Source organism: Impatiens glandulifera, chromosome 9, assembly GCF_907164915.1.
Source record: "Impatiens glandulifera chromosome 9, dImpGla2.1, whole genome shotgun sequence".
NCBI lineage: Eukaryota > Viridiplantae > Streptophyta > Magnoliopsida > Ericales > Balsaminaceae > Impatiens > Impatiens glandulifera.
The window spans coordinates 36,637,632-36,659,503 of NC_061870.1; the positions used below are offsets into that span (position 1 = coordinate 36,637,632).

At 31.9% G+C, this 21,872-nt stretch overlaps 5 protein-coding genes across 8 annotated transcripts; 1 reads left to right on the forward strand and 4 right to left on the reverse strand.

Moving 5' to 3' along the window:
* Positions 1–208: 208 nt before the first annotated feature.
* LOC124914057 (calcium permeable stress-gated cation channel 1-like) lies at positions 209–3,732 on the reverse strand. 2 transcript variants are annotated; one of them, XM_047454527.1, is made up of 9 exons: positions 3,493–3,732; positions 2,898–3,242; positions 2,646–2,804; positions 2,430–2,565; positions 2,241–2,342; positions 2,051–2,170; positions 1,906–1,986; positions 1,482–1,822; positions 209–1,412 (listed from the first exon to the last, which is right to left on the reverse strand). In XM_047454527.1, the coding sequence occupies exons 2-9, from the start codon at positions 3,212–3,214 to the stop codon at positions 353–355; spliced, it is 2,316 nt and encodes a 771-aa protein (XP_047310483.1). In that variant the 5' UTR covers positions 3,215–3,242; positions 3,493–3,732; the 3' UTR covers positions 209–352. The 2 variants fall into 2 exon arrangements, with proteins under 2 accessions (XP_047310483.1, XP_047310485.1); XM_047454529.1 differs by having other exon boundaries at positions 3,392–3,732.
* A 1,587-nt stretch (positions 3,733–5,319) lies between these two features.
* Positions 5,320–6,528, forward strand: LOC124915362 (chaperonin-like RBCX protein 1, chloroplastic). Of its 2 annotated transcripts, none has more exons than XM_047456063.1 (5): positions 5,320–5,542; positions 5,617–5,711; positions 5,805–5,922; positions 6,025–6,099; positions 6,190–6,528. In XM_047456063.1, the coding sequence occupies exons 1-5, from the start codon at positions 5,389–5,391 to the stop codon at positions 6,258–6,260; spliced, it is 513 nt and encodes a 170-aa protein (XP_047312019.1). In that variant the 5' UTR covers positions 5,320–5,388; the 3' UTR covers positions 6,261–6,528. The 2 variants fall into 2 exon arrangements, with proteins under 2 accessions (XP_047312019.1, XP_047312018.1); XM_047456062.1 differs by having other exon boundaries at positions 5,323–5,542; positions 6,025–6,104.
* Positions 6,529–9,365: 2,837 nt separating this feature from the next.
* Positions 9,366–10,785, reverse strand: LOC124915466 (chromatin remodeling protein EBS-like). The gene is made up of 5 exons (XM_047456181.1): positions 10,679–10,785; positions 10,208–10,550; positions 10,035–10,103; positions 9,758–9,893; positions 9,366–9,625 (listed from the first exon to the last, which is right to left on the reverse strand). Exons 1-5 carry the CDS (start codon positions 10,752–10,754, stop codon positions 9,599–9,601), a joined length of 651 nt encoding a protein of 216 aa, XP_047312137.1. The 5' UTR covers positions 10,755–10,785; the 3' UTR covers positions 9,366–9,598.
* A 3,271-nt stretch (positions 10,786–14,056) lies between these two features.
* LOC124915465 (plant UBX domain-containing protein 4) lies at positions 14,057–16,219 on the reverse strand. The gene is made up of 4 exons (XM_047456180.1): positions 16,032–16,219; positions 15,220–15,523; positions 15,023–15,118; positions 14,057–14,594 (listed from the first exon to the last, which is right to left on the reverse strand). Exons 1-4 carry the CDS (start codon positions 16,178–16,180, stop codon positions 14,235–14,237), a joined length of 909 nt encoding a protein of 302 aa, XP_047312136.1. The 5' UTR covers positions 16,181–16,219; the 3' UTR covers positions 14,057–14,234.
* Positions 16,220–16,585: 366 nt separating this feature from the next.
* Positions 16,586–21,762, reverse strand: LOC124915551. Of its 2 annotated transcripts, none has more exons than XM_047456291.1 (14): positions 21,508–21,762; positions 20,977–21,131; positions 20,708–20,869; positions 19,967–20,097; positions 19,705–19,849; positions 19,354–19,616; positions 18,881–19,005; positions 18,410–18,453; positions 17,870–18,001; positions 17,715–17,792; positions 17,490–17,572; positions 17,266–17,388; positions 17,071–17,131; positions 16,586–16,991 (listed from the first exon to the last, which is right to left on the reverse strand). In XM_047456291.1, exons 1-14 carry the CDS (start codon positions 21,635–21,637, stop codon positions 16,809–16,811), a joined length of 1,815 nt encoding a protein of 604 aa, XP_047312247.1. In that variant the 5' UTR covers positions 21,638–21,762; the 3' UTR covers positions 16,586–16,808. The 2 variants fall into 2 exon arrangements, with proteins under 2 accessions (XP_047312247.1, XP_047312246.1); XM_047456290.1 differs by having other exon boundaries at positions 20,977–21,137.
* Between the last annotated feature and the right edge of the window lie 110 nt (positions 21,763–21,872).

Below are 21,872 nucleotides of genomic sequence, written 5' to 3' on the forward strand. Positions count from 1 at the left end.
AAAATTATTAATATATAAAACAATTAATTATATATAAAAATAATAATATATAACAGCTATTTATTTAAATTAAACTTTTACTCTTAATTTTAAGTAACTCTCCATTTTGAATTCTTGGGTGGTGGGACTGCCATAGACCATGGTTTGTTGGCCTGATTATGACTATTGTTCATCGGAAAAAACAAGGTAAATAATATTTTTGACTTCCTTTTCCCAACGTCCTCGATTTTCACATTTATGCACGAAGTTTTATAACAACAATCTAAGTTCCTCTTTCAAATCGGTCGATTTTCAGATAGAAAACTCAAATTATACATGGCTAAAAAGAAGGGGAAAACCAATCATTCATTTATTAAATGGCCCCAGAAAAAGAAGGCGACGAATTACCACTCCTCTTGCTAGGGGCTGGAGTGTTTCTTCTTGACTGGCGTTTGGTAGGTACAATAACGCTCTCATGATCCCATTTCTGATCCCCATCATCATCATCATATTCATCATCGTCTTCTTCTCCTTTGAATATCGGATGCAAGTAAGCATTTTGAAGATATCCCTTCGGATTAAAATTCGGTTCCTTCGCATGTTCTAGCGTATCTTTGCTCATAGCTTCCTGTAACGGGTATCTGACAAATGCAGGTTCGTATCTTCCTTTACAGAACTTATGGAACGAAATGGTCAGTACAGAAAGGATAATTATAAAAGGTGTTGATTGCGCAGATGATTTTGTACTCAATAGACCCATCAGTAACAGCTGAGCTATAACCATAGCAGCAACTATCCTTCCATGGACATCAGGCCAGAATGCTCCACCACTTTCGTATTCTTGATTATAAACATTTATAATCTGGTGGCGAAACACGACGTAAGTGAAAGCAAAGAACACCAGGATAAATGGGAGGAGAGTTGGTGTCACAGTCGCGTAAATAAGGCCGAGTAAGAAATAGAGCTGTATTTGAGGTTCACCCGTATTGAATCCAAGACTTCCAGGGTCCATGGCCTCTTCTCTGTCTTTTTTAGTCTTCACTAAGAAGAAATTCTTTAAATGGAAGATTATCATTGGTTTTAATCTTAATATCTCCCCGGCAGTACCAGCCCATCCATCAACCATTATATATGTCATGAAGAAAGTAGCCTTCTGCGGGATTGCAACACCAATGGTCTCAGGGATTTGTTTCGGGGATTGGTGAATGAAAGAATCCAACTGTTGAAAGGCTGACCCGGCAATTACACTGCCAAGGAATACATTCACAAAGTTGAAAAGATAATATCGAGTAGCGGATCTCCTCTCTAGAGATGATATACTTATAAATGCTTCAAATTTGGACATCATCATTAGTATTGTTGGTAGAAAGATTAGAAATAGCTTCAGAGCAATCCCTGGTAGAAAACCTTGGATGAACGCCTTGATGAATTTCCTGCATAAAAATAAACAGGGTCAGTCATCTTATTGTTTGTTTATTTGTTAGATTGAACAATTTACTCACACTTCGATGATGGGTTTCAGAAATGGGGCCACTTTCTCAATGCCTTCAATGTTTGCAAGAGATTGAACCAAAGTGATTGGGATCATAAAGAAGAACGTTAGGAAAAAGAAGGCAACAGCAATAATAAGCCTCCTGACAGACAGTTCAACATATGGAATTGCTAGATTCTTCCAATAAATGTCACAAGGCTCTGGAGCCCATTCTGTTAACCATACAGTTGGATTCCTGGATTGTTGGGTTTGTGAACTGACCGCTGCAGCCCATCGAGATTTAAAGGATACAAAAGATGCTGGCATAGTACTCTTTGGGTTGTTCGCAACATTTTCTCTCTCGATAACTATCTGACAAATGCACTCAACATTGGCAAATTATACAAGCCTCAATTATGTGAGTAAGTGAAATTGGGAAATGGATAATTAATTACCTCCTTGGATAATCTTTCGATCTCAGATGTTCTGTGATCGATAGCATCCACTTTTGTTCCGCAGAGACCAAGGAATCCAGTCTGTAGACATTATTAGGAAGTGTCAATAAATTAATATATACAATTAGTTGCACATTTCTTTTACCTTTGTGGTAGGCCGCATTGATGGATTTCTAGAATATCTTAGCAGAAAATAATCAAGCCAATTCTGCTTCCTCTTTTTCTCCTCCACAAGTTTTGTAAGTTTGTTTGCATTATAAACAACCTGCACACAATTGATCAAGCATTTCCCCAAACAAGTACATTAAGTTGTATCGATGGTTGCGAAGAAGAACCTGATTGCAAATATAATGATCTGGATGGTTAACCATGAAAAAGTGCTCCACACACTCTTTAACAGATTCATTCGAATCAGGTGGAACATTGCGAACAAGAACCTGCAAACACCAATTTTCGCTACCCGAGTCAGACAAGATTTGTCAGGTCCAAAGTGAATAGAATTCAAATAAATGAAATACAATTACAGTGAATTGGTCTGGACGACGACTCTCTGAAGCTAGAAAATGCCACCTCATTGAGGTAACATTCTCATATTCAGTCTTTAAAATATAGCAAGTCCAAAACGTGAATACATAAGCCATCGCGATATGAGCCCAAAATCTGCATATTCCAGAGAAATCAAAACATTTTCATATATGCGGTTGATGAAATTCAAGATACAATTTCATTTTAACTGTCACCTGTTTGATCCAGGAGGAATGTTGGAAATTGAAAGCTTATCGATCTCACTGTAGGTAACATTGGAAACCTTATAGGCTATTTCTAAAGTGTCGTTTGTCCAGTTGATAGGAACCAAGATTACCCAAGCAAAGATGGTAATAGGAACAAAGATTTTAAGTCTGCAATGAAATTAAAGAAAGTATGGAAGATTAAAACATATTGCAGTCACCAATTAGAAGAATCAATAAAATCATATATATATATATATATACCCTAGAAGGTAAATCCGCAAGTAAACAGCAGAATCCAACCCTGCATGATCAATAAGCTCGCGTTCTGGCATTTTAAGTGCCTCTGGAATCCAGTTCAGAAACTTAAGATATGATCTAAGATCAATATTAACAAACTTGCTAACAAGTGCTGCTCCTGAGCTTGTTGGACTGCATCTTAAACCTCGAATGTACCATTTAGGGAAATATACTCTATCATTGAAAGGTTGAAGCCTTAAAACCGCAAATGCCACCAAGAAAATAAGAGCAGTAAGGATATTGATAGCTGCTGCCAATCCAATATCTCCAAGTGTAGCCATACAATTTCCCCCAAACTAATCAACTTTCCTGTAGCATTTCATAGTAGGTTAACAACAAATCAAAGTTGATTTGAAATAGCTTCGACAAATAGTCAAATTCATGGAAAATGATGAAATTGCGCTTTAACTGATGTTCATAACAAAGCGTAATGATCATACATGAAAGCATTACTGTACCTTAAAACGTTTTTAGTTATCTAATCCTTGAATCAGCGGGGGAGAAGGAAGAATCGAAGGTTTGTATAGAAAGAAAGAAAGAGAAGTAGAAGATTGCATACGTTTGCTTGATGGTATGAAGGAAAGCAAGAACAATATTCCGTCTTCAACCTCAGGTCAAGTGTTTTCCAAGTTGCAGATCTTCAATTCATCATCTTTTAGCATTCCTTCTAGATTCTTCGCCAGTTTCTAACACTAGTACCTACTTTATTACTAACACTCACCACCTTTATAACTTCCTTTTCCTTCCTTCCAGATTCTTCGCCATTATTATGTAACTTATTATGAAAAAAGTTATTTTGGATTGCTTTTAACTGTTTCTTTTAACCTATTTATGTAGATATTGAGTTACTTGTAACTTGTATCTTTGAATTTATTGAGTCCATTTAATATCTATCTAGGTATAAATAATACAATTTTGAAATGATAATCTTTTTGTAACGGTCGTCTGGTGGTTGTAAGATCTTGAAAAGTTGACATGTGAGGCCAGGAAAATCAAAAAGATGTGGTCTTATCCCCATCACATGATGTTATGTAGAGAGATAATGATACAGCAACAGTCTTCAGCAGCCCATTCCTTCCCCCTCCTTGTTTACGCATTTATTGATCTTTCTTTTCAAAATTAATAATTCATTCATTATTAATAACTTTGCCCATATAATTAATATTATTTTAATTTATCAAGTTACATTTAAATCAACCTTTCATTACTTATATATTTTTTTGTGTGAAGTTTAAGTTGAATTTAGGGATCAATTGTTTAAAAAAAAAAAAAATTAATAACAACAATTTAATTTAAAATAAAATAAAGATGATAAAAATAGTGTTAATTTAGAGAAGGAAAATTTGACTGAACGATCTTACAAATTTTCTTATTTGCATATGTGGTAGTGCATAACTTTTTAATTTTTGAACGAAAATACCCTCGTTACGAGACGTAATCAGAAGGCATGTGAAAAGTTCATAAATGTCATGTGAAAAGTCCACAATCGTGAGACGCAACCCCTCGCAACCGGCATTTGCGAGAAGAAAACAAAATTTATCTCGCGAATGCCGGTTGTGTCTCGCGATTGTGGACTTTTCACAATGCACTCAGTTGCGTCACGCAACAGGAGAATTTTCGTCAAAAAAAATAAAAGGTGTATCACTAGTGGATTTAATTTTATGAGTTGATCAAAAAGTCAAATAAGGTCATCTTTATAGTTATTCTGTCAAATTTTCCCTTGAGAATATAATCTAATTAAAAAAAATATAGTGATTAATTTTATATTAAAAATTAATAATTTTAATCTTTATCAAATTTTAATGTAACAGCTATGTAATATTAGTTTATTATATTATAAGTTGGTATACATTTTGTTTTATGTTTTAATTGATATTTTTTAAATAGTTAATTTCTTTGTTGTGTTATGTTTTGGCAGACCACTTATTTATTTTTTAATTATTTGAGTGTCGGTTTGGGTTATTTAATAACACAAATTAAAAAACATTATTATAAATAATCCTCTAATTGTATTATTTAATTCATTAATTAAAATATTTTTATTTTAAATTATTATTTTTTATTCTATAATTATGTATTAATATTTTTACCTTATCCTGCATTATCAAAACTACAATCAATTATTATTTTTCAATTAACTCAAATTTTTCAATAACTCTTATTCGAATACTGTCTTTGGTTCTTAAGTTTAAAGAGTCTACTGTCACTTTAATATCTCTATCATATTGAATGTAACTTTAAAAAGGTAATCATTGAACTAAATTTATTTCATGAACTAAATTAATTGAAATACTTTATAGTAAAATAAGTTAATTTTCAAATAATATAATACAGTTTGACAAAAATAATCCTTTATAACAAACAATATAGCCAGTGTACTCGAAGTTTGAGATATTTTGAATACCCTTAAAAGTTAGTGCTGTTATCCGTGAATGTTTGGTGGTTAATAACGCTAATGGATCTCTCCACACTTTCACCATTTTCTCATTCCTCTAATCTTCTTCCACCAAAGAACGCTGGATCCAGGAGAGGAACAGGATCAGCGTTTAAACAAACCGCAAATCGCCGTCGCGCAGCTCGCATACACTGCCAGAAGATGTATGTGCCCGGTTAGTACTTCCATCCTTTCCTCCATCAGATTTAAACTACTGCAATTAGTCGTTCAATCGAAAAGTTGTTTTAGGATTTGGAGAAGCATCGCCGGAGGCAAAGGCGGCGAAGAACCTCCACAACTTCTTCACTTACGTCGCGGTTAGGATTGTCCAGGCACAACTTGAGGTTTTCCTAAATCAATCCTATATATGTTCTACATTTCCTTATTACTAGTAGTTCCATTTGGTCTGGTCTGTAAATGGTTGTTTGACAGCACAGAGCTATAATCCTGAGGCAAATGTTGACCTGAAACAGTTTCTTGAAAATCATTCAATTAATGACGGCGACAAGTTTTGTGCAGAATTGATGAGAGAGTCACCACATCATAAAACCCTAGGTACCACATATACATTCAAATCAATTTCTAGGGTTTCATATATATAAATAATTGGGTTGTTGTTTTAATTACATGGACGGATAAACAAACGATGTCTGTCAGCTCTGCGCGTAATGGAGGTTAGATCTGCGTATTGCAAGAATGATTTTGAGTGGGACAACTTACAGCGGCTAGCTAGTGAGGTTTTGATTGGATCTTCCTTCTTATTACATATATGAATTATTTGATTGTTCTTGAATTTTGGATTGTGTTGTGTGTGTGTTTCAGATGGTTACAGAATCAAACACAAAACTGATGATGGACTATGTTGTGGAGACCAGCCATGTCGAAAAGGATAAAAAATGATTGAATTAGAGAAACCTGGTGATGTGTTAATATTAGGGTTATACTAAATCATGATTATGTTGTCAAATGATATTTTGGTTGGTAGGTGATTGTAATTCAGATTTCAGCAGCAGCAGCCATCAAAATGGGATCAATTCTGTAATGACATTCAGGCAGCTATCAACTGATATTACACTGTTTTTCTATATTTATGATTTGAATTCTTATATATACTTTTTCTTTCAAATATTAACAGTTTACTAAGGATCATTTTTAAATGAACTTTCTTTCTAATTTTATTTGCTTTATTAATATATTATAGATAAATGTTATAAACTAAAAAAATCAAATATATGAATGTTGTCTGCACAAATTCGGTCTCTCTATAGAAAATTGCAAAAATTGTGCCACACTCCAATAAATAAATCATTTTTGTCAACTGATGTGATCCCATGTTCATATACTTCTATGCAAAATAATATTAAAAAACTATAACTAAGTACAATTTGGATGATTTTTCAATTAGATTTTTGTATCTTTTGATAAAGTGGCCAAACTTAATAAAATAAAATAAAATAGGTCACCATGGGATGAGTTAAACCCGAAGTAGAAGACAATTTTTTACACTTTTTATTAACAAAATTAAATCATATTTAATATAATAAAAATTTTTCACATTTTTTTTACAATACGAAATAATTTCACAGAGGATTGTTATTAAAAAATGTCACTAGTATACAAACTCAATTCGAATAAAAAAATATCTCATTCATCCATTAGATAGTTGGAGGTAGAGTCTTGATTTAGAATAACCCATATAGTAGGGTTTGATATAAGATATATTCAAATAGCCGAATTAATCTCCTAATATATTAATTAATATTATGATCTTTACATTTTTTTTTATAATATAATAAACTTAATAAAATTAATTTGTTTAAAATAGTTATTATAGATATATTTTTATTTAATTAATTTATAAAACTAGCGACAATTTAGTTTAATATGAATTATTGGATATTTAAATAATTGTGCTAAATATATGAAATTGTTATCAGAAAAAAATATAAAGGAATGGCTTGTAAATCACGATTTAAAAGTTGAAGTGATATCACAATTTATTTTTTATTTTTTTATGTAATAAAAAATTAGAAAAATTATGCAGGCTAATCTCTCACCTTCTTATATCAATCAATTTTGCTCACTTATTATTTAAAATATCTTGTTTTCGCACAAAAGAAACACTCACGCCCCTACACTCACGCCCCTATACTCACGCCCCTATACTCACGCCCCTTGACTTAATTTATTTATTTAATCTGCGTCATTTATCGCCTCCACACTCCATCATTATCGTTCTCACATAACGATAATGGAGGTATCCATTCTTACCTCACTTTTTTCATCGCTCTCATAGTCGTGCCCCTATACTGTCGATTCTCTCTGTAGAGTTATCTTCGCCTTCTGATTCCCCTCAATGCTTCTCGAATCTAGCTATCATTTTCACTGGATTGGCGATTTTGGTTGAAGTCACTACTGATCAATCATATGGTACTTGTAACTTGGTCTTTCCTCTGCTTGATTTAACCTTGGACCTAGGTTATGTACACTTCACTGAATCACTCCTTGTCTGTTAGGGTTCTGGGTTCTGTTGTTATTTATCTTGTTGTGAATCATGCAGGTTGAAATATGTTGTTCATTACAATCTAATTTTCAGTTTTTGACTGAATCTATAAATGGGTCACATGCTTTCATGCCTTTTGTCGTTAAAATAACGTTGTAAGACAAAGATACGAGCAATAATGACATTAATGATCCCGTTACGTATCAATTGCCGCCAAATCTCATTAATTTGTAGTAAAGATAGTTCAATTATTATCCTTAATTAATTGAAACCAACATTTACTTCTGTTTTTCAATTCAATGAAGAAGTCTTACTAACAACAGCATAATTATAATTGAAAATCTTCCCTAGATATCTTTCCTTGATAATGTTACTTTCTATCCTGCTAAAAGGGAACTTTCTTTTAACAACTTTAGTAGAGATATTTTTCTAGTGTGTGAGTATGTCTGCATTTCTCTTTTTAAAACAATAGTCTAAGTTTTGTATATTCTTGTGAATCTTCTTAGTTGACAGGTATGTGCAGCAGAACAATCAATTAACTAGTTCTCTTAACGAGGACCTCTCGTTTTGTGTACGTTGTTGTGTAACTAAAGACTTCTTCATCTACAAAAAGTCTCGTTGAAAAGATGCAAGTGAAATGTGATTACTTAGAGAGAAAAAATCTCTTCAGTTAGCAACCAACAACTTTAGTAAGGAGAATCTAATTAGCCAAGGTTTCCTTGATCTTATTTCTAAAGATCAATTTGCCAATGAAAAGGTAATTTCATGTTCCTTATGTAGCCTTTTTGGTATTCAATTTTGTCAAAGTGGTAAAGAATAAGAAAATCTAGTTGCAAAAATTGTCATAAAATTTGATTTTTTAGCATGATCTACAAATCTGGTTTATTAGATACACTTTTCACCTTTCATTTACATCTCACCTAAACATGTTCCATATACCTCAATCACACTTTTCATATAAAATGCAAACAAAATCAATTTTGCTTAAAAAGTAATTGTGATTATGACAAACATAACTCACAAGTTTTTCAAAAGGTAATGACCATCAAGAAGGTTGACATGACAATACAAGCAATATCTAATGTCATGGATGAGACACCCAAACATTGTTTTGCTGATAAGATATTGTGCTGAAAATGGGTAACAATTTTCATTTTGAAAGCAGAAATAATATGAAGAAACAAGAAAATATTACTCTAGACAAGCTAGAGATGTGAATCAAATTTTTGTCACTACTACTCTATCTATAATAAAACTATAATAAACCAACTACTAATAATAGGCTATTAAATTATACCTATTTTCTTCCTTTTGTGGTGTACCTAGAAACATGAAATCAATCAACATTTTAGTTGATCAAGAGCTGAATTCTCAGCTATGATAAACCTGTCATGCATATAGAATATAAGGAAGAGATAAAACCAGATTTCCTAATTTTCTAATCCAGAAACAGATTATTCAAACCAGAATTCCATTAGAAACAGTCTCAAGATCGTCAATGTAAAGATAAGTCATAAGAAGAAGATTTAAAAGGAGAATAGTTTGAAACCACTGCTAAAGACATGAATGCCAAACAAGGCACATTCTCTAGACTGACTGACTGTACAGTAATAGTACTTGATAAATAAAGGGATTAGAGAAGCAGCTAGATGAAGAAGCAAGCAAGCTAGCTAGCTAGCCAGCAATCTTTCACCATCTCAATCCCATGCATGCATGTGCCTTCCTTCATTACATCCTTCTGCGTTGGGGTTCCAACTGTGTATGACAATTAATAGAATTGTTTTAGTCACTTGCTTGGATTGGATTGGATTATAAAAGGTAACTGGTGATGTTTCCAAATTGAAAAGCACATGAATTATGAGTTAAGGAGGAGATAGTAAACATCACCGTCTCAGATCTGTTGATGACTTCGGATGAAGGATATGTGTTACTATCTTCAGCAGTAGAAGAACAACCAGCACAGTAAAACTCATCTAGTAGTTTTGCTTGATCTGCAGTCATGTTAACACAAGTAGGATGGTACCTATAAGACAGACAGACAAACAAAGGGTACATGATAACATTTCACATTGTCAGTACAAAAATAGCTAGGGTTTTATTTATTGGTAAGTAACTAAGTGCAGAAAAACCTAGAGTACTGATTACAAGTTAGAATACAATTTACCAGTCTTTGCATTCCTCACACTGAACCATTAGATTGTCCGGATTGTAGGGCATTTCACATTTGCAGTACCTTAAAAAAAACATATGTAAAATAATCAATCACAAAGAAAACAGCAGCACAATATATATATATATATATATGACAGATATATAGATAGATAGATAGATACTCACACTGCAACGCGATCAGGTATGAAAGCACCGGTTGCAGATTTGTACTCAAATCGACAGTAGTAATCCTCGGGAGTAACGTCCTCAAGCTTGGTGTAATTCTTGAAAGAATGAACGGTACACTTACCTTCAATGGTGTGAGCACTCTGAAAGTCGTAGTGATCGGACAAGAAGAGCTCTTTGCAACCATGGAATATTCTTCGACCTCCGATAGATTCCTCCGGCCTGTAATACCACCTTACACGAACGTCGGTGTTGTTACGGTTATCCATCTCGATCTTATCGATCTGAGCCACATAGGGAAGAGTGTTGTTCTCCGATGATCGGATAAGCACACAATCTCCCACTTCACGTAATGCAGCCAGAAAGATATCAGAAAGCAAAAAAACAAAGAAAAAATCGACATGCAGATAGATATAGATAGATACAGATATAGAGAAAAACGGAAAAAGAATGAATGGATCGAGAGATTACTTCTGACGACTTTGTTGGTGCCCCTGATGGTGTAGGAAGCAACGACGCGCCTGCTGCCTGGTCTGGTCTTGGCCATGTCTAGTGAGAGAGAGTAGGGTAGGGTAAGGGGTAAGGGCAAGAGGTAAGGGAGGGTAGGTGAATAAGAAAAGAGAATGAAATGGGGGCTAAATCTTTTTTTATACTATAATTTTTACAATGGCTGTCCCAGCCTGGACGGACGGGCTTCCTAACCCTAGAAATATTGGTCTTTCTCTCTTGGACGTCCAAGTACGGACACTATATATATATTTTATTAGCATATTTTTAATTAGGTAAGATAATATTCAACTTGATCTTATTTTATTTTTTATATTATATATATTTTTATAAATCATTAATAATATATAACTAATTATTTAATATTTTTATTTAAAATAATTTGATTCTTTATTAATTTAGTTTAAATATAAATAAATAAAATAATTATATTCATTGTTTTGGTTAATATGTAATTATATATATATAAAAGTTCCTTATTAAGATATGAATTTGTGTATTTTCTATTTTGAAAAGTTCACCTTAATATAAATAATTTATTTCATTTATTTGATTTTTATTTTAAATAATTTATTCTTTATTATTATTTTTTTAAAATAACAATATAGCATACATCCCAACCATTTATCTTTGATTTTCTATATTATTTTAGTTTTAGAATATTTAATTATAAAATAAATTTATATATATATTTTTTAATACATTTTTATAAATAATTAATAATACATAACTCATTATTTAATTATATATTTATAAATTTAATATTTTTTTATTTTAAATAATTTTATATAATTAATTAATTAAATAAAATTATATATATATATATATAATTATATTAAAAAATTTTAAAAATAAGAAAACAAATAAATAATATATTAATATATAATGAAAGAAAAAATAATTAAGATTTTAAACTTAAACGTTACCACAACTCCACAAATCTAGGATGCATAAAATTTATTAAGTAAACGACAAAATTATTATTAATCCAGGATGCATAAAATTTATTAAGTAAACGACAAAATTATTATTATTTTAAAATGGTATCGTAAACGACAAAAATAATCATTTATTTGTTATTATTTTAAAATGGGATCGTAAACGACAAAAATAATCATTTATTTGTTATTATTTTAAAATGGTATCGTAAACGACAAAAATAATTATTTAAGGTTATTTGATTTTTATTTTAAACAATTTATTCTTTATATTTATTTTTTTTAAATATACATCCCTACTATTTATCTTTGATTTTCTATATTATTTTATTTTTATAATATTTAAATAAAGAATAAATTTATATATATTGTTTTTTAATACATTTTTTATAAATCATTAATAATACATAACTCATTATTTAATTATATATTATAAATTTAATATTTTTTATTTAAAATAATTTGATTTTTTATCATAATAATTTTATATAATTAAGTAATTAAATAAAATTATATATATATAATACATATATATAAAATATTATATTAAAAATATAAAAATAAGAAAACAATTAAATAATATATAAATATATAATAAAAAAATATTTAAGATTATAAACTTAAACGCTACCACAATCAATTAGGTAGATAGAAAATGTTTTATTCTTTATTATTTACTTATTTTATTTTTAAATAAAATAATTTAGAATACATCACCACCATTTATCTTTGATTTTATATATTATTTTATTTTTATAATATTTAAATATAATATATGTATATTTTAATACATTTTATAAATCATTAATAATATATAACTCATTATTTAATTATATATCTATAAATTTTATATTTTTATTAAAAATATTATTTTTATTAATTTAGAATAGAAAGATAAATACAAAAATATATTAAAAAATAAAAATAAGGGATAAAATGAATAAAAAAATATATGTAATGAAAAAAAAATGTTAGATTATAAACATAAAAAGTGAAGGAGAGGCAGATGAAATTGTGTTTTAAATATAATTTCTGCATAGTAACTAGTAACTTATTAAGCAAACAAGCAAAAAAAAAAAAAAAAAAAATAACCCTAATAATTTAAGTGGATTATTTGATTATTTTTTAAATAACTTATTATTTATTACTAATGACTTGTTATTTAAATTATCAATAAAAAAATTTAGTCTTATTTTATTTTTATAAATTTTAAATATAAAAAAATATTTTAATAAATAAAATTTTGAATTCATAATTTGAATTTATTTTTCATATAAGAACTCTAATTTACTATAAGAATTGTTGTAATATTATTTGAAAATAATTAATGCATTGACTAAATATTTTGTTAAAATATCTTTTATTTTTATATTTATTTTATTTTACATTGTATATTTATATTCTTAATATTTTCTTACTAGTCCCTTATTCTCTTTCTGAACAAATAAAAGTGATTTGTTATAGGAAGGTTCAACAAATAAGATTATTGAAATAGTAATTAATATTATGATTTACTAATTAAATGTGATAAATATTGAGATTGAAGGAATATATTTTGAAATCATTCTAGACCCTATTTCTGACCTCTCAATTAAATTAAAAGTAAGAGAATACTTCTTTCTTATACAGAAAAATACTTTTAATTATATTTTTTTTTAAAATGTTATCTAAAATTAATGACAATCATACTTTTCAACTATAAAAGTATAATAATCAAATTATTTAATGAAGTCATTTTTTTCAAAAAAATATTAATATGTTTAATGAGCCTATTAAAAAAGTTGTATATTTTTTATTTTATTTAATGAAGCAAAATTATTATAATTTAATTTTTATTTACTCTATACAAACATATCCCATAGGTAGGGCGAACAATTTTTGACACGAAAATACAACCCGAAACTAACACGAAAAAATCAAGTCTACCAGTTTTACTTGATTAAGGCCGACCTTAAATGACCCAAAGTAGATCCACCAACTAATTTATAATAAAATTTCTTCGAAATGATCCAATATAAACCCGATAATTAATTTATAATTTTTTTTATAAGTTTAGTGTTTTATTTTCCTACTCACTCACTCATTCATTCATTTCTTTTTTTAAAATTTTGCAAATAATATTAATTAAATCAGATTAAATCAAATGGTACATAAATATATTATATTATATATAAATATATGATAAATTGAACAAATATGATGCCTAAGCAAATTGTTTGTGGAGGCACATGTGTGTTTGATTATATTGTTTTATTTTCATTTGCAATGAACTTGGTCATATACAGTAGACGAGTTTGAAAAGATTTTACTTGTGAATCTTATTCAGAATAAAACAATATATAATTATTGGAAGAAGAGCAGAAATTGGCAGCAGCAAAGTTGATAAACAAGAAGGGTGAAATTAGAAGAGAGGCAATGCAATTTATTATACTCAGTCATGTCTAAATGAGAAAAAAAGATAATTTATGCAAAATGCACATATTATATCATACACATACATGCCATTAAGATTCCACAAAATAAGAAGACAGGCTTCAAACTTAGTAATATAATCCTCCTCTCAAGAAATATAAGATTGTGATTTAGAATTTCTGGACTACCACAGAATTGGCAAGCCCTGCCTGCTCTATTGTTTGGGTTGGATCAGTGAGTTGCTTTGGCGGAAATCCAACTGTTTGCAGCTGGTATGGCCTCACCACCCCTGGCCTCGAAGAATCAATGAATGCCCGGATCTCACCTACTGTATTATGAAAGTTGAATTGCCCCACCATTCGTGTCCCATCTCCTAATCTAAGCTGAATTGATGTAGTTGGCAAACTCTCATCAAGTATTCGCCCCAGCCCCAATGAATCCGTTGATGGCACTGATGTCGTAGGACCATTGTTACCACCACCCAGAGTCCTTCCAACACCCTGAAACGACACTTGGCGCTTTTCCGGCTCCTACATAAAAGAAATTTCAAATAAATGGAAATGAACCAACATTAATTAGAGGCGAGTATATGTAGTCCAACCGCCCTACCCAAATCAAAAAATATCAACTGATGGTCTTGCCAGAGTACAAACTGATATATGAAAATAAACATGACCATAAACAAGTAAATTTAGACTTGGTACTGTTCCTTAGCTATTGCGAGCTGATGCATTTTTTTCAATTGGAGGACTTATTTGAAGTTGGCATTCCATTGTTGTCGTTTGGATGATTTTGTTTAGTTGATTGTTTAGAAGTTAGTTAACAGACATGAGGAATGTGAGTTGAGAAAACTCATCAGTCAGATAAAGGGTCAGATTGCTATTTAGTCAATCTTTGATCACCCAAAACGTTAATAACTCATAAACAAAAGAGACTATATTTGGAATGAAAGGCTCACCGGGCACTCCTCATCTCTCTTAATAAGCTTCACAGAAACAGAAGACCTCTTATCTGCAGGCTCAAGCTCTAAAGGAGACTCGGACTTTCTAATACTCTGCATCAAGTTGAGACAAAATCAGAAATATCAAACACTACAAGAGAAAGTGGACAAACAGTAAGTAAAAGATTCTATCCATTATATGGTGATGATACTACCTCAAGGAAAGGTGCATTTTCAGGGTCATCTAGTCTTCTTAAGGGTCCATCATTAACTGTAAAACCATTTCTCCAGAAAACAATATTGTGAACAATGGATTCAGGCTGCTGTGGAAGAGGAGGTGGAGGAGCAGATGGAGCTGCTTCTCCTGAGAGTAATCTTCCTGTTCCAGTAAAGCTCCTTGAGCTTGAGGATGAATGAACATCTTCAACAGGTTCTTCTATAGCACCAAGCTTTCTAGCTTGGTTAAAAATTGCATTCACCTCATTATTTCCCTTTGACGGATCTTGGACGAGCATACCACTGCAAATTGTTTATGAAACATCATTAGAAAACAAAATGACTTCAACTCAGTACTCAATATGATGATGAACTTAGATTCACCAACAAGGGTCTCTCTCACAAAATCTATAGATGGTTTACCCGGAATTGTTTCAGTAAAAAACGTTGACAGTTTGTTCATTTAAACCTACAACTTGCCTTTTCTAGGGCAAGGAATGTACATAGACAGACAGAGAGGAAACATCAAATATGGGCTTAAAGTTTCTAAGTAAGAGGATAAACCAGAAGAAAGATGTTTACACATGCATATTGAGTCTTGCTTAGGTTTGATTGATATAGAACATCAGTTAGTGAGAACGAAATTTCAATATGAAGAGCCATATTTTGAATCACAAATTCAGAATGGTAGCATCAATACATCCAATTATGTATCTGATCTTATATATTGAAAAAAGAGAGCTCGCTATTTGTTTGTATAGACTGAGAGAGAGAGAGGAAGATGATAAACTAGGGCAAGAGATGGATCGACCTTTTTTCGCCGCCAGTGTAGTACTCCTGTGGCTCATCATCACTGTCAGAATCATGCGCAGAAGGGCGATTCAAGTCCGATAGGGTTCGAATACCGCCGGCACGACTGCTACTGGCCGCCTTTGCAGGCTTCTTGTCGCGAGAAGCCATTGTCGCTGCTGCTAATGGAGAGATGGAGAGAGAGAGAGATAGAGAGAATCAGTACTTTACTTTTCTTACAAGATTAATATTAGCAATATTATTTTTTAACAATTAATAATTATATTTACTAGATAGAATTACTAAATTATTTATAAGATGTGATTAAAATAGATGTTTTTTTTAAAATAAATTAAGATAATTGATTTTAATTTGTTTTTTTTAATGAATTTTTTTTATAGTAAGAAAGCTAACTCTATATAAGAGTATATAAAATAATTAAATTTTATTTTAAAATTCAGTTCCATCCAATTTGTTTACCAAAATCATAAACCAATTTTTTCTTGCTTAAAATAGAAAAGTCAGGGATTCAAAGGGTTAAGAAATTGAATTCAGATTTCTTATGAAAACAAGATGCAATTCCAAATTCTCTAAAAAGAACTAAAAAGAAACATGATTGGATACATTGTTTAATGCATGTTGAAGAAGAAGAAGAAATAAACACTCATCTGGCATGGGACTGAGTCCTATTATGATCTACCTAGTATGGCTGTTTGGGTTTGTTTTGTTTTGATTTTAGTATAACAGAGTATGGGTGGGTGGGGTTAACAATTGATTTACTAAAGTAGAACAACAGACATTAAACTGTATCTCCTTTAACATCATCCTGTTCCTCTTCCCGTCCCCTTCCTATAATAAACGGCTCACTTTGGCCTGTGACGGCACCAACAGCTCTCTGCCTATCAACGGCGCCCTCCACGTATTCTTCAATAGGCGGCAATTGCCAATTTTCTCCATCTTTGGATACTTGGCCTCGAATAATCTGATTTCATATATATCTTTTTTCAATATTCATTCATTCATTCATTCATATACGAGACAACCAGGGGATGTTCAATTACCTTGGATGCCCAGCGCCGTTCTGCTTGTTGACACACATCTTTAATATCTCGCCCAGAAAATCTGTCAAAGTAAAAATAATCATTCAGGGAAATAAAATCGTCAATACTCTACTCATTTAACATGTTACCAAACAGGTCTTAGCGAGAAGGAGATACAAATCAATCATCAGAAATGAGCTGTGGATATTTATTTACCCTTCAGTTAATTTAGAAAATTCAATTATATCAGTTTTTGTCAATTGTTTGGCATACTGCGCTACTATTTCCTGACGGGTCTGTTCATCGGGTAGTCCAAAGTCAATCATGGAATCAAACCGACTGCAAAAAGGCACAATAAAAGTTAAAGATATGCTGGTGGTGAATCTTGAAAAGTGATGAAAATACTCTGATGTTTAGTTCTCAAATAAGAATCTAGTTACCTAAGAAATGCTGGATCAAGGTCTTGTTTCCTGTTAGTGGCAGCAATCACAACCACCTTCTTGTCCTGTTCAAACCCATCAATCTAAGAAGAAAAAAATGTGTTAAATCTAAGAGTATCTAACCTTTGACAGAATCTCGATTTGAAATACAAGATGAGAGTTCAATAGATTTTTTTAGACCATGTTTTATTTTGCCTGGAGGAGTCAAAGAACAGTTGCTAATACCTGTCTTAATATCACTGACAGCATTCTGCGAGTTGCTTCATGCATTTCGTTATCACGGCTAGTAGCAAAAGAATCAACCTGCAAATCTCAAGCAAAATTTAAATGTTAGCAATGACAAATAGGAATATTTTCAAAATATATAGCTTTTGCATCACCTCATCTAGAAAAATGATTGCCCCATTAGGGATGTCATTGGCAAGTGAAAAAACTTTTCCCAAAGATCGTTCACTCTCGCCATAATACTTTGAAAGGAGGACTTCCAGTGGCACATACAGCAAAGGAACACCCTATCATGGCAGAACAAATACTTGTTACCAATTAAAGAAACTATTGTGATCCATAGGTATTTCCCTTTCTCCAGTTTTGAATAAATACCTCACATATGTTAATATCATCAACAACAATAATTTCTCAAATCCAAATTAAAGCACATTCACTGTTTCTTAATGAGAATAACTAGATTCAAATAGACTCACAATTTTAATGACAAGATAGATTCCTTGAATGTGGATAATGATCTGTATAGATCAGCTTAGAAGAAGAAAAAACTCAAACTCACATGAGACAATTACTGTACAATGTTCACATACAATGCTATAAAAATTTTAAGGAGCAGTCACAGCAACAGGAAAGCCATCAAAAGTTGTATGACAAATCCAAGAGAGTAGAATCCAACAAATCTATTTGATATTTACCGCTTGATCAGCAATTACACGAGCACAAGATGTCTTTCCAGTACCTGAAAAGAAAATGCATGATGACTACATATTATTAAACCATAGCAACTTTGAACCATGATTTTAAGAATTTAGCTGCAGTTAAGCAAAGGTGCTCTCACTTTTTCCATCAATTTGGTTAACTCAGATGGCATTATTAATGCAAGATATTAGTTCTGTCATATCCTATTAAGATCTTCTATTAGGAGATTGAGAATGAAAAATATTTTGGATCAAGAACTTGCAAATACCAGCTTCAGGTGCTAAATGAAGATGAATCATGACTAGAGCTTACTTGAAGGAGAAACTATTAATCTAACAAAGAAAATCATGAAACATTGGCAGATCCTCTCCCTCACCACAAATAACACAACAATGCATATACCCTCTCCATCAGTTCAAAGAAAGGTGGTAAACATATCAGACAGCCTTCTTTTGGCATAATCGTACCTGGAGGTCCTTCAAATAGCACAGCTCGGGGTCTGTTTGTCTCAAATTTATTCCGGGTCCCACGTGCAATGTCATTATAAACTTCAGGACACCGCAATGCTAATAGTATAGTGTCTTCAATATCCCTGATACAACAAAAATCATATAAAAGAACTTAAACAAGCACTGCAAGGATGAAAACGATCAAACATCACATCTAGAGTCCAAGTAGATTAAGCCTGTATTGACAAAATAAGGCTAAAGTAAGAGAATATAGCTTTACCAAACAGGTTCAGGAAGTTCAAACTCATTAAAAATGTCATTGGCTACTCCCCATATGAATATGACTAGGTAAGATGGTACTTAAGATTTCAATAGCATAGAAATTCAAATTTTATCTACAGTTTGATAATTATGTCGTACAAGTGGAGTAGAAAACTTGAGTAATTTGCAACTTTGCCACATATTTTCGATGAAGTTTAGTATTAGAATACCGTTTTTGCTGATGATATCCAACAATATTTCCCCATGAAACCTCACTGCTTGAGTGATCATACTTGGCTTCATTAAGTCCATAAATTATGACTCCCATAGCCTCCAAACTGGCAACCGATTTCTCAGTAGAAGATTTCTGGGAAGCATTTCCCCCTGTTGACGTTGACCTTCTGCCCAAGGTTTGTCCTGCTAACTGTAAAGCAGATGCCAGGGCATCAAGTTCTTTAGAACTAAAGCTCCCCCGTTTTATGAATTCTATTTCCTGCGTTCATCATTCATATTATATGAAGGCTTAATAAGTAATTACTAATTAGTGAATTTATGGCATGAACCAGAATAGAAAATCTGACCGGTTTATCCAAGCTAATTAATGAACGAAACAGGAGAATGCACAAATCCCCTTCATTTGCACTTGCATCTTCTCTTTGTCCCTTGTCATTGCCAATCTTATTTCCAGACAATGGAGGACTCAGTGTAAGTTGCCAAGCAACTGCACTGAAACACAAGAAAGGTCACCTGATTTTAGTTGAAGCACGGCTAGTGTTTCTAGAAATGGTTAGCCATAAAGGAGGAAAAAATTATGCCAAAGGACACTCAAAGATACGGACTAACCTATCGCAAGCCCTCAATTTCATGTCAAATCCAGCACCATGCTCTTCTACTTTCAATCCGAGACTTGAAACAAGGTTGGCAATTAAGAGTGGGACCTCACACGTAGGAGGAATTTGGAATTTGATAGTTATCTAAAACAAGGTCATTCATCAATTAGGTGACAAAAGGAAAATTATTATAATGTTAAGCAATCAAAACTTGAAAGTTAATCATGAATAAGATCTTAATTATACTTCTGAAGCACTTTGACAAAGTTTCCTCAACTCCACCTCGAAAAGAAATGTAAGAGCAAACCATAATGCGTGATCGCAACTTTAAGAGTACCTCCCAACAGGATGCTGAGAACATGCTGATTATGATACCCAGAAACAAAATTAATTCATTTTGATTTTTTAAGGATCTCTTTCCATGGCATTTCATCAATTTAAGGTATTCCCTCTATTTTACCAATTAAGCCTAGCAGAACTTCCCCTTATCATAATGAAAGTGATAATTGTCTTCCCAACTAAGCTAATAAACCTAGGTCCAACTTTCAATTTGCTCTTTTAGTTTTCTTGACATTCTAACATTCACATTTTTTTGTTTACTTAGGATTAAATTGTTCACCAAAAAAACTACTACACAAAAAGCTTAGAATACTTTTTTTTTGTTGAAACTTGTATTAATAAAACGCAACTTCGCCAAAAGCTTAGAATAAATACTAAAGGAACTATAAGCAACAATAGAGCAAAATGCAAGAACCTTTTGTCCTTTAACAGCAACGATGAACCGTGGACAAGAAGAACCATATTGCATTCCTTTACTTTGAAGTAACTTTTCTAAACGGTCTCTATCTTTCTTAGCAATTTCTTCCAAGACTTCAAGACTTGGAGTTTCTGAAGGCAAAGGAGCTTCAACAGGGCCCTGCAGAAGGTTTATGTTCACAGTAACTAAAACATTATAAAACATTATAATGAAGGATAAAATGAACGAATTACAACCACAACAAAGAAGAAAAGCTGCAGATATACCTTGTCCCCATCTGCATGGGCTACATTTAATAATCCAGCTCCAAACAACCCAGCTAAAATGGTTGGAATGGTAAATAAGCCAGCAACATCCTCAGGCACTGTTTTCAGATTCTGAACTTTAGATGTGTGACTGCTTATGTGATGTATAGATGGACCTGCAACTGAGAGTACCCATTAATACTATGAAATGAGCATATCTAAAGAACTAATATTCTTTTGTCTAGAAAATGACTTCTTGATCCTTTTGCTAAATAAAATGATTTATAATGTCAAGAAATGATTTAAAGCAAGAAAAACATAGCCATCTGGATGCACACTCTTCACCAACTTAGGGCATTTCTCTACCACAAAATGTTGAATTCCGATTATGATTGAATAAAACTCACAAAATAGGTTAGGAGTTCTACTGAACACTTATTTCGGAAACCCCATTTCAACTTAATCATTTATTCCACTACAAGAACTTTTGCTTCTTCGTTGCAAATTATCATTGAGGAAAAAAAAGAGCTAAAAAAAAGAAAGAAGACATACTAGGATTGAAATGGCGGGGAAGATGACGAGACGGATCATCACAAGGAATTAGGGTTTTAGATGATGCAATTATGCGATAAATCTGGGCAGTCCTAGCTAGCCGTCTCGTTGCAGTCGCCATGTTCGCCATACTTGTGAAGCTTCTGAATGCTATGCCTATGGGCTATGTTTTGTGTTTTCTTGGCGCGCAAGCGAATGGGCTGCGATCACTCGGGTGGGAAGACGAGTCTTCGGTCTTCCTAACCCGTCTTCGGTTCAACCTACTTTGTTAATAATTTTATACATTAGTTAGACTTGCCCAAATTATTAGGTACGATTTTCTTTTTTTCACTTTATATTATTAAGTTAATTTTAAAAAATTATAG